Source organism: Bombus affinis, chromosome 16, assembly GCF_024516045.1.
Source record: "Bombus affinis isolate iyBomAffi1 chromosome 16, iyBomAffi1.2, whole genome shotgun sequence".
NCBI lineage: Eukaryota > Metazoa > Arthropoda > Insecta > Hymenoptera > Apidae > Bombus > Bombus affinis.
The window spans coordinates 8,467,197-8,479,952 of NC_066359.1; the positions used below are offsets into that span (position 1 = coordinate 8,467,197).

Below are 12,756 nucleotides of genomic sequence, written 5' to 3' on the forward strand. Positions count from 1 at the left end.
TTTCAAAGGCTGCAGGAAAAGAAACACACTTGTACAGCTTGCTAATCTTTCGCAATGTTTACTCCTCGATAAACGTTGTACACGTGAATTCGTCGCTTATACAAAAAAGATCATCGCGGAGTGCAGCTATACACGGTAACACATGATTTTTTTTTTTTTTTTTTTTTTATCTTACACGAGATTCAACAATGATCGAGTAAAAAAGCCGTCCGCGTTTCTTCAACGCGGTAACAAGGGTTGGTAAAATATATAATATGAATATATAGCGATATACATAATATAATCTAATAATCTCTATCTGTATAACATATAATCTGCGTATAAATAATAAATAGAGAAACGAGGAGCGGGGGAAACGGATGATTAGCTCGGTAATAACTTTAGCGCTAAATTACCATTACGAACATCCACGGATCTATGGGGCCATCGTGTGTGTGTCTGTGTGTCTGAGTGTGTGCGTGTGGGGGGGAGGGGAGGGGGCGCGAGTGTGGGCGCGCGTGTCTGAGAGACGATGAGGAAAAAAAAGAAAAGGAGAGAAAAAGAAAAACAAAAAAAAAAAAAAAAAGTGAGAACGATAATAGAGAAACAGTGAAATAACTAACAATACATGTGAATATACAGCTGATTCATTTGGCATAGTAGTCTAGAGCGTTCCTTTTTCTAGCGCGCAATAGAATGGTCAGTGAAGATCATCGACCCAAGCAGTTTCTAATGACTCGATAAGAGTACGAACAAAAGCCATTTCTTTTCGTGCATTTTCCAAGATCACGCGGGGATCTTGCGAGGTACAGCGCAGTATATTTGGTGCCATCACCATTGCTAAATTGTTTGCATCCATTTTAGTACGGGCAACGACTTCCGGCCTGGCGAAAATCTGCAACAAGTATTTTATACATTGTGGTAATCCCAAATAAAGAGACGAGAAACGAAGGGAAACGGGACCATTCTGCAGTGAGCTCGTTAGTTTCGATTAACCTCTTCTGACAAATTTACGGCAAGTATGACAGTTGATCGTTTGATCGATACCGACGATTAACGTTAAAGTTGCCTAATGTAAATTTGATTCGATTAATGATTCGCGCTACTTTGACAGTTGAGCGATAAGAATACGTATCTTTAATAATCGATAATTCGTACTTCACATTCGGTAATCATAGAGAAGTTAGGCCAATTGATAGCTAAGAATACTAACCTGAAGGAATCGTATTAGATGACAAAGAACACGACGATTCAAATCAGGCAGACGATCTACAAGCGCGGCGACATTGGCTGCGGAAGCTTCGGCATCGTCGTGCCTCATCGACACGCATTCCGTGTAAAAGGAATCAGGTATCAACGGTTCGTAAAGCTCTCGAACCCATAATTTTAACAAAGATGCGGGTGCATGAGCATCTTGAGAAGCTGCCAATATCGTACCATCCTCGAACCTGTCCAGGCACGACTTTAAAGCACTAACCTCGTCCGCGTCCGCGGACACTCTGAATATCCCCTCCGTCAAGATACCACCTCGAGCAAGCACTTGACGCGTCAACGTGGTCTGTATCCATGGTAACTCTCGATTTGGGAATCTGTCTCTCTGCAGGGCCATTACTTCCGATAACGTCGCCCCAAACATGGACGCCCGGAAAATCTGAATCTATGATTAAATTAAAAGCGAATGAATGCCCATTCCGTAGTACGAAGAAATTTAAGGTAACGTTGTGTTGGCCACTTGTAAAATGTAAACAAATAAAATAAGATAATAAAGTATAAAATAAGGTTGCGTAGTGAAAGGAGGAAACATACTCTCGCTTGATCGATATCCTCTATAGTAGCCTTGCGAGGCTGTCGCTTGCCATGTGCTCCAATTCGTTGTAAACGACGGCAGGCGACGGTTGCATAATGACTAACTTGCACGTGAATCGGCCATTTGGCCACTTCCGAAAACTGAAAATTCGGATCACGATGTCTGTTCATATAGCCTTCGAGATAAGGCTCGAACGTGGCGCTGGGCGGCACGAACGCCAGACAGACAGCCATCAATTCCCAACCTCTGCGTAAACTTTCTTTCCTTGGATTCTCTGTAGTTTGTCTACATATCTGCACGTACAACTCGTCCCGTAATGGCGGCTTCGAATACGCTGTATTCACAATGTCCATAGCTACACTGTCTAATGTCATTCCTACGTTAGCTTTCCGATCGCCCATGTACACTTGCACCAGCCTAAACAGATTGCAGGCTTCCCGTTTCAATAACTTTTCACCATCTACAACTACCAGCATTGGCTGTGGTATAGGATCTTTAGACCAACTAAGAATGTCGCGGACGCTGAACTTCTTCCGGAACAACAATCTCAGTCCCTTCGGCCGTCCGCAGTTCAGGTTAAGATTGTCTTGTGCGTATTTCTCGATGTCGCCACCGCCCGCGCTATCGTCTCGCCTCGCCTCGTCCACGTCTGTGTTGTCCACGCCGATACCAATGCTAGGAACGGAACTTATCGCGGTAGACGGTGGAACTGGCGGCTGTTTTGTAGTTGCTGTCACGGTTTCTCTTGTATCGGCTTGCGAGGCGATATTCGGTGGCGACGGTGGTCGTACTTGTGGCCTCGTTAGAGTGTCAGCAGTATTGTAATACGTCGCTAATCCAGCAGTATCGTAGTTACCCAAATCCACTGCGATACATATTTCCACGAATATAATTAAATCCACATTCCTCTTAGTTCCTGGATAAATAATAACTAACCTGCATAATGATCTTCAAGGTATTCTTGACTGGACGAATCACCTTGATTGCTCGCTGCTTCGTCATCCGCAAATTGATCATCGGAATCGTCATCGGCTCTTCCACCAATACCTTCGCCTCTTCCACCCTCTTCGTCCAAAGAATCGTCACCTTCTTCTACTAACAACGGATCCCCAAACTTGTAACAACCTATAAAATTATTATTTCATTATATAAAAGTATCATTAGTTATCTAAGATACGGTTATGCTTTTACTATTGAAGACGTGCCTGAGAGTTTTGCTTGCTGAAGTATATAATGCTGAAGCGGCAACAAATGATCGTCGTCGGGTAACAGATTTCCATAAAAGCACGGAGGTGGACTCGGATTACCATTACTCCTTTTCTTTTTACTATCATCTACCTCTGTGAGCCCTTCTGTTTCTTCGCCCACAGCGCTATTGCTGCTACTATTGCTGCTATTGCTACTGCTAGTATTACTACTAAGCCTTTGTCTAGGTTGTTCGTGACTCTGACTAATAAGATAACGCTCGTGCATAGAATCATCGTCCCTATCTCTTCTTCTTGACTGTTGTTGTTGTTGCTGCTGATGCTGCTGCTGATGCTGCTGCGGATGCTGCTGATGCTGCTGCTGCTGTTGCTGCTGCTGCTGCTGCTGCTGCTGATGATGATGATGATGCAATTGTTGCAGCTTTTGTTGCTGCTTCTGCTGCTGTACAAAACTGTAACTGCGAGCCAGTGGCTGCGGCATACCTTAAAAGATGTAAGAAAAGAGAATGGACTAAAATACAAGATACTGATGATTAATTAATTTTAAAGGAACATGAATTATCGTCGTACTTACAATCCAACGAATTGTTACATGCAGTATTCCTTCTATATTCTTTTTCTCTATCACGCTCTCGTTCTCTTTCTCGTTCTGCAACCTCGAGGCTTCTCTGCTTCGACGTATTGCTCAAAACGCCCACACCTCTGACAAGGCTCTTCGAAGGCTCATTTCTTTCGGCTAACATTGCACCGTACATATCTCTAACATTCGCTTCTGAAAGCGACACTGAACATCCATGATGCCTTCTTCCTATACTACCAGTATTATCTTGCTTATTCATATTACGCGGATGCATGGAACTTGGATAAAAGGCTGAAGTGTTTGTTTTGTCCAAACTATTTACTCTTTCCCTATGATGAATTTCCCTTTCCCTATCTCTATCTCTATGATAACGATTACTGCTTTCCACCAGGGAGCCATACTTCTCACCCTGTGATTTATAACTATGACTCAATTGAACTTCTGGCGGACGGTACGGAGGCATCTCTTGCCTAAATCTAGATTCCATCAATGACTCCCGATATGGCGAAGTACTTGGTTCAGGACCATACGAACCTCTACTACTTTCTCTACCTACAGCAACAAAACGGATTGAGATAATCTCTTACTTCCATCTTTGTATTCTGTTTTTCAATGAAGATTATGTTACAGATCTTAATTTTTTAATGAAACTTAACTCACATTCTTACCATTTTTATTCTTTTCCAATTCTAAATTCCCTGCCCTACCCTCGCGTTGCGAATCAGCAAACGTCTTCTTCTTAAATAGGGGAGTACTAGTTGAGAGTGACAAACCTAATGGAGGCGGTTCACCCAACGGTACCGATTTCTGATTCTTCGCACTTTCTAAAGTGCCACTCTTGTGTCCCCTAGCTTCCAACGTACCGCTGTGTTGCCTGGGCGAAGATTGCGCTTGAATTGCCGGTGCCTGGGCGACGGAACGATGATGATGCCGAAGAGGAGAATCCAACAATCGATAGCCGGTCGATTCCAAAGACGTGCGGCTGTGAGAAACAGAACTGTCACTAGATCGACCAGAATCCTGAGAATGATTATGCTGACGTCGTGTTGTGGGCACTTCATGATGCCTATGATGTCTATTATTATGATGGTGGTGGTGATGATGATGATGCCGCCTTGAAGATGGAGATGGAGAAGGGGGAGACGTTTGAAGGTCCACGCCAACACTGGATGTTCTCGTTTTATTTACACTACCACTTTGCTATAATAAAAGGTAGTATAGTTCTATACCGATCGTTCTTTTAGCGTAAACACCGTAAGACAACGAGACTCACCAACGAAGATGATAAATTGGAACTTTCTTGATGATTAAACCTTGTTAATCGGCTGACTGAAGGAGTTTGTGTCTGCGTCGATACAGACTCTTTCTTCCTTGGCTCGGTTGATTTCTGAGTATCGGCTCCACTACTACTTGCTGGTTCTGTATTTTGCTTTAATGTCTACAATACGACAAATTCTTATAATTCTCTCTATTAAATCTAATGTCGGTACTATATTATAAACAAAGTAAATAACAAATATAACCAAATACTCCTTATTTGTCAAAATCGTTTAAAGTTAAAATATATTATCCGCGCTAGGAAATAAAAATATGGTACAAGCGAACAAAACATAAAATGTTCTGAAATGATATTCATGCTTTCAATATGGTATAATGTATACCAGAGTTTTTCTCCTAGCTACAAACAGCTATTTATAGCTGTATGGAGAGCAGACAGCTTGCTCACTTATATCTTCAACATCCTACAGGGAGACAACATTGACGTATAGAAAAGCTTCTAAATCATTATGTCTACACATACCATGGAATTTGTATCCCTGAGAAGTCAAACGCTATATTCAGTGAGTAAATATACGCAATGTCAACAGACTTTTATCGGTAAATGGAATTTCAAATATTCAAGAGGCCCGCCTAATTTTTAGCACGGTATGACAGATATTTTTAATGATGGATCACCAACGTTTTAAATTACATATTTGTTATCAAAGTGAATCACTCACCTGAAGCTTTGCTAAGGGAATGATGTCGCAATCACTTGGACGGTGCCACACTGTTTTCTGGGATGTTGCATTGTAATAATAAAATCGTGAAGTATTTTGGTCAAATAATTCCCACCATTGATTGTTATCTGTCTTTTTCCTATAATAAAAAGTAGAACAATGATATATACATATGAATTCCTAATATTTGAGAAACTATTATTTAAGTTACAATCCAATAAATCTCATCAAGTAATATAAAACTATTCGCTTTGATTACTATTAAATGTAGGTTACAAGGAACATTAAGATTCCATACATGTGTCATGTAGAAATCCTGTTAATTATAAATGCTTCCTATATCATAAAAGGAAAAGCTTACACGACGATAACTTTCACCAAGCTGATTAGATCAAAAAGACAGTTTAATCCTTTTAGGCAACTGATTATTTTTCTTAATGAGGAAATTGGCTTTGTAATTCATTGCAATGTAATTCAATGTTAATTATATCTTGGAGCATTTACTTATAAAAGAATATATATATATATATATATATATTTCTGTCTTACACTGGTACACCAGGTGGAGGATCCCATACACATTCTCCAGTTGTGAGATTAGCATACATATGCTCCTTGGTGCGAGGTTCTATAATTTCTACCCATTCCATTCTACTGCAATATTACAGAGGATTTTTTATTTTAGAGATATAAATAATTATAAGTAACACATATTAATTTCATTGAAATAATTTATCATAAAGAAATAATTTCATTATTCTCTTTCAGAAAACCACTTCTTTTTTCCATAGAAAATTTAATTAAAAAGATCTGCTGTATAGATTAATAACAATACTAAAATAAATATTATTAAAAAGTATACAAGCGATATTTAAACCTGATAAAATCACTAGTGCACACATTAAATCATTAAAGCATGTGGGATGCACTCGAAGATAAATTTGTTGTTCCTTTTTATTACTATAATTAAAAACTCTAAAAATAGTGCGGCAAAGTGAAAAAAAAAAAAAAGGAAAAAAGAGAATATATATATACATACGGTATGTTTAATGCATGGATTAGATCGAGGGGATATTATATACAGTACCATTTAATGACAACCGGCCCAATACAGTTTTAGTAAACCGGGAGATAGAATCGCAGCGGATTAGCCATAAGATATAAATAATTAATCGATAGCATTCTGTCAAATTTACGGGGCAAAAATGGGACACGAAATCGCTTTATCGAAGTTTATTTTCCTTAGGTAATAAACATCGTAGATAAACTAGAAATCTCTATAGTGGGAAAAACAGCTTTGATCCTTCTAGTAAAATGTTCGAAACAACGGGGAAGTGCAAAACATTTAAAAACGAGGAAACGAGGTTTCGTTGTAATAAAAGGGTGTCCACCCCCCACCCCTGTAACCATAAATTGATAGGAATGCTGGCTGCAATACGAGCAACCGTCTGATGTCATGCTATCCGTTTAATTGACCGAAATAGGCAGCAGAAATCCATTCGTGCATAGTTGTATACAAAGGAGCGGAAAAAACGAAAGTGGTGAAAGAGACAGAGAGAAAAAGGCGACACACGCATGACTTCGATAATTCGTACATACAGGGTGTTGCAGCGACTATGTTGCAATCGGCAATAGGGTGATTCTACATGAAAAAACAAGTCGATAATATAGAATAAAATTTATTCATATGACGTTTCGTTTTCGAGAAAATCGAGGTTGAAAATTTGTCAAATATACTTGAACTCGGCCGATCCCGCATTAAACAGAAGTAAATAATCGACAGGAAATTATTCTACATGTGAAAATAAGCGAAAGATAAAGAATAGTATATGTTCGTAAAATTTAGAAATATATTATGTGTACTAGGCCAATTCATAAGTAACTTTTATTTTCTTGAAAACGAGACCTGGAACGGAAAAATGTTATTTTACATTTTCCACTTATTTTCACAAGTAGAATAACCTAATGCTGATTGTTTTATTCGTACCTAGTCTGTAATTAGCCAAGTTTAAGTATACTTTACAAATTCTGTAATTAAATTTTCTCCAGAACGAGGCATCATACTAACAAATTTTGTTCTATAGTTTCGACTTGTTTGTTCACGTAAAATCACCCTATTGCTGATTGTAACACAGTTGCTGGGACACCCTGTATACATGAAATATGAAATTGTTAAAATGAATCTTGTTGAACTTAAAGACCCACCCAGTTATGTATATTGATAAACTTAAAAATCATTAAGAGAAACACACTATCGTGCGTTCGAAGAATATGACGAGGCTCTCTGCGAGAAAACTGGGACGGGTCACTGGGAAAAAAATTCACTATCGATCCGCGAAACATAGCCACTATATCGCAGCGATGGTACTTATATCCATTCCCCTAGAATCGAACGAATTTCATTCTTACCCGTCGGAAGCCATCGCGAACAATCAATCCGTGTATCAGCGAAAACAAAACACCTCACGTCACTCGGTGAACACTTTGTGACACTTCACGAGCGCTGCAGTGACACTTCGATGTCGCAACGTCCCATTTCCACGAGCACGAGCGACGCAGCCCCTTCATGGCAGCCCACCGGCGGCCATCTTTTTTTCTTCTGCGAGTTTCAACGTTCTGCCACTATAGCGAACAAAAACTTACTTTATCCTAGATTCCCGACATATCGTCCCGAAGATGCGCTCGAACGCTCTTCTCTAGTGCTTCCACGTCTGTGAGTATTTATTCGCGATTCGATTCGCGATCGGATACTACTCACCGATGATATATATTCCATGCATCGTAATTTATCTTGCCTCCTTTTTGTTTGTTTGTTTTTCCTCTTCTTTCTTCTTTTTTTCTCTTTTTTTCTTTTCTTTTTTTTTTCTTTTTCTTTCTTTCGGTTATGTTACACTTCTCGGACTTAAGATGAATATCGATTGATTACTGGGATGGCCTGCGTTGCTCACATCGTCGGATAACTATAAATACAAGACTAGACACTGTTCATAAGAATCGACCGTGTTTTGATGGTTGACATCTTTGATAAAACTGTTATCTATTCGTAAGTGATAACGTATGTATGTATTCGCGCAGTTGAGGTTAGAAATGCTCATGGTCGTATCTTTACTCGTTTGAACCACGTTTGAGCATAGTGAGTTGTCCCCAGACTCGCACTTTCGAATGGTTTCTTGAAACTTTGGATTTGTTTATGTCTTGTCATGCCGTTTCAATTACTCACATTAATATTCGGACACAGCACACTATCTCTACTTACATTTGTTGCTTTGTATAAGAGGGGGTGATCTAAATATCGTGTTGTTTACTCTATGAAAATATATGAACCATTTATTGTAGCTTGAAAATATGTAAACAATTTCTCTCTAACAATAACATTTAATTTTACAGTGGGCATAAAAAAAAGAGGCTGTCCTCCTTATTTCTTAAATTCGGAATGATCCTCTTTATATCTTTTAATAGTATCTGCCGTAATTAGTAATAATAATTATGCAATTTCACGATAACCTTCATCCTTTTTTTCTATGACAAATTACAAGTTGTCTTTTATCAAAACTAGTATTCTTCCCTTTTCCTAATATGTTAAGTTTCTCGATGTATTATACAAATATTCATGTTAATTTCATTTGCCGTTTATTGTACAAAATAACTATATAAAGCAAATGTATTCCGCAGTTCAAAAGCGAATCGTCTATAACTGTCCGCAAGAATCTGTCCGATAACGATAACTGTCTATGGTTTATCTCCACCACTGAGGAGGAGGTGGTTCCCCCTTGGAACAGTGACGCGAGTAATGTGACACGGCAGTGGCTTCTCTTTAAAGATCTGTAGCGTCTTTGTATCAATAAAACAACACTGATGCAGCGACAAAACTTTTTTATTTAAAATTTTCCTCTCTTCGAGACTTTGGGAACAGTTTGCGAACAACTTGCGAACAGTTATAAACTTTTAATAAAACCAAGTTAAATTTTATTTAATCATTAATATGAATCACATTATTAATATTAATTAGTAATAATTATTTAAATTACATTGTAATTAAATTCAGTTGCCTGGATTTACGACAAATGCTGATACTGTTAGTTTTGAGATTTATTCGTTAACGACAACGAACGTTTAAGATATCATTGAAGGTATCGTAGTTATTACTATAATATACTGTTAGATCTAACATCGTTTTGGCACCTTGAAGGCAATTAATTGTTCGTAAACGTTGCTAAAAAGTGAAAATTTAACTAAATCCTTATTGATTAATATGTTAAAGACAAATCATATTGAAAGCAAAGTAAGTATAATTATCTACGTAACATATATACATATATACATATATATATATATATATATATATATATATATATATATATATATATATATATATATGCACATCTGCATAATTTCTCATTAAATAATTAAATGTGAGCCAAATTACATCGTGTTTGGTCTCATTTTAATCAGAAAGATCTCATCAATATGTTAATGAAATTTTTATTAACGAAAAACTGAAAATAAACAAATTTCTTTGTTGCACTAGTGTTTCCTCACCGATATATAGGTTTTTAATTTTGCCGACTCTCAATCCCTCTATCTTATTCATTCGCTGCTCTCCTACGTCTGTCAGTGTCGGCAAATTACAAACAGTTTGAAAATGGAATCTTGTATTCGCTAACTGTTGCGCAGCAACCTAATCCTGAATACTTATAGATAGATAATTTACCCACAAGTGTTATGTTCTCTTCTTTAAATGCATAATAAGAAAAGAAATTGATTTATATTATCGCAAGTATTTTTCCATCCTAATTCGCCAGAATCAAATGCAAACGACATCTGCACTATTTTACAACAACTATATTGAAAATTACTTTAACGTTCCTTTTTCTACCGTCCAGAGTCTAGAGCGTATCACGATAACAGTGTATCAGATTTTTTCATTTATGCATTGCAAAAAAGGATGATATCATTCATTAAATCCGAGTGACGTACTTACGGTAAGTAGATATTCAAGATTTAAGGAAAAGCCACAAGTATTCATGATACTAATATCAAGCTGTAACTTGTAACCTTTTTGTATATAAAAAGTTTTTATCGTCTTGTAAACAATATTTGTTACATTTAGGTTCTATTATTCGATCTTTCTACCATAATCGACGTTAAACCCTATGCAATTATACGCTTGTAACATTGTATATACATGTGACATAAATTGTGACATATATATATATATATATATATATATAAATTATTGCCTATTTTTTATTTAGTACATAGTTAGCAATTTTCAAATTACGATAGACTTACTGAATTTTTTCACAATTATAAACTATGTTTCAATCGTCGTTTTTTTTTTTTAAATTTAATAATTTCCTTTTATTAACTTTTATATTTCATTTTTAACAGTGTCAACGCTATCAAAGGAATAGGTAATATATATTTAGATTGAGTGCTGTGATATAATACCGACAATGGATCAAGATGTATTAACAGTCTTAAAGCTATTAATGATAGGAGAATCAAATGTTGGAAAATCAAGGTACCTATTTAAAACAATAAATTACTTTTTAATGCTATGTAAGTTGAGCCAATATGTTTATATTATTGTTATTGTTGGCAGCATACTTCTTAGATTTACTGAGGATGAATTTCATGAAAATATGCAAAGCACAGTTGGCATGGATTATAGAACTAAACAAGTCACAATTGATGGCAATACAGTGAAACTAGCAATTTGGGTTAGTTACCTCAATGTATCAAAATTTATATTTTTCATTTAATGTAATATAATATATCCAAAAATTATTGCAGGACACTGCCGGACAAGAACGTTTTCGTACTCTAACACCTAGTTACTACAGAGACGGTCAAGGCGCTATATTAGTGTATGATGTTACAGATAGAGTTACTTTTATGAAATTAGAAACATGGCTTAACGAATTGAATACATATTGCAATAAGACAGATATTATTAAAATGGTAGTGGGTAATAAAATAGATTTACCAAACAGAGAAGTAAGCACTGAAGAAGGTTTACAATTTGCCCGAAGACACCAAACCCTATACATTGAAAGCAGCGCTAAAACGGCAGACGGAATCAAATGTTGTTTCGAAGAACTTGTACAAAAGGTATAGTCATTTATTTTCTTTACGATTATTAATATTCTTATCTATTAATATTGTTTTATAGATAATACAAACTCCTGGACTTTGGGATCGACATGCCCTTCTTAAATCCGCAGCGTATGGTAATGGTAATATGGGAGGTGCAAGACATAGAGGTCAGAGAGGGATACAATTGGCAGACGAGACTCAGCCACACGAACCACATACAAATTGTTATTGCACTTTGATTTAAATGATTGTAATATAAAATTCTGCCAGTGATAACTGTAAAAGAAACTATAGCTTGAATATGGTCTAAACTTTATTCAAAAACTAGATATTGAAGAGTGAGATCGTTGAAAACAAAAACGTGAATAATAGTATGTCACATTATATTGCTTTGTGTATGTTATGGGAAAAGATATTTTGTACCTTATGTATCAAAGATAGATACATACATATACAATGAGTTCGCTTCTATCTTCTAATTCTTTGTTAAATAGTTAAATTTTATAGGTATTTGTAATACAAAATTTATATTCATGTAAATATATTATGCGTATGCACATAATTTAATGACTAATAAATATCAATAGAACTGCAGTAACGCCATAAACAAATATGGTATCTTTAACTCCTGTAGAAAACGCTTTTGCATGTGCTGCAGCATTTATAGCTTGAATATTTTCTGATCTGTTTTGTTATCATGATATTGATTTGATTTTGATATTTATTTGAACAATAAGTAGGTAAAATGCATATCATTACATATGTAAACAAAATGTATTTCAATATCACGTTAAACATGTTTATTTAATGTTCTGCATTTTATATGATTATATTTTTAAAATGTGATCAAATAAACAATAATTATCTCATACATAAAATTATTTTAATGTATTTATCTTTACGAACGAAACAAACTTCTCCATTTAAATTGCGGTAGAATAATGTGATATCTCACTCTGTGTGATACAAACAGTTGCCAGTTAAAATATTTGATTTTAAACAATCATTTCATGTCATCCTGAAAATTAATTTAATTTATATGTAATTAATTAAATAAAACAGTTATGTTATTTGACCGTCTCAGAA

At 36.1% G+C, this 12,756-nt stretch overlaps 2 protein-coding genes and 1 long non-coding RNA gene across 6 annotated transcripts; 1 reads left to right on the forward strand and 2 right to left on the reverse strand.

The window, feature by feature from the left end:
* Positions 1–29: 29 nt before the first annotated feature.
* LOC126925543 (uncharacterized) lies at positions 30–8,129 on the reverse strand. Its single transcript, XM_050741178.1, has 11 exons — positions 7,981–8,129; positions 6,121–6,225; positions 5,572–5,710; positions 4,845–5,009; positions 4,240–4,771; positions 3,566–4,123; positions 2,992–3,474; positions 2,723–2,911; positions 1,786–2,648; positions 1,193–1,636; positions 30–874 (listed from the first exon to the last, which is right to left on the reverse strand). The coding sequence occupies exons 1-11, from the start codon at positions 7,992–7,994 to the stop codon at positions 680–682; spliced, it is 3,687 nt and encodes a 1,228-aa protein (XP_050597135.1). The 5' UTR covers positions 7,995–8,129; the 3' UTR covers positions 30–679.
* Positions 6,367–7,974, reverse strand: LOC126925569 (uncharacterized). Its single transcript, XR_007714002.1, has 2 exons — positions 7,559–7,974; positions 6,367–7,477 (listed from the first exon to the last, which is right to left on the reverse strand). It is a non-coding gene; the product is annotated as an uncharacterized LOC126925569 (long non-coding RNA).
* Positions 8,130–8,171: 42 nt separating the features above from the next.
* Positions 8,172–12,548, forward strand: LOC126925563 (ras-related protein Rab-18-like). 4 transcript variants are annotated; one of them, XM_050741250.1, is made up of 5 exons: positions 10,179–10,553; positions 10,963–11,095; positions 11,177–11,294; positions 11,368–11,685; positions 11,747–12,548. In XM_050741250.1, exons 2-5 carry the CDS (start codon positions 11,028–11,030, stop codon positions 11,912–11,914), a joined length of 672 nt encoding a protein of 223 aa, XP_050597207.1. In that variant the 5' UTR covers positions 10,179–10,553; positions 10,963–11,027; the 3' UTR covers positions 11,915–12,548. The 4 variants fall into 4 exon arrangements, with proteins under 4 accessions (XP_050597205.1, XP_050597204.1, XP_050597203.1 ...); XM_050741248.1 differs by lacking the exon at positions 10,179–10,553 and adding an exon at positions 8,172–8,284 and having other exon boundaries at positions 10,963–11,294; XM_050741247.1 differs by lacking the exon at positions 10,179–10,553 and adding an exon at positions 9,710–9,853 and having other exon boundaries at positions 10,963–11,294.
* Positions 12,549–12,756: the final 208 nt, after the last annotated feature.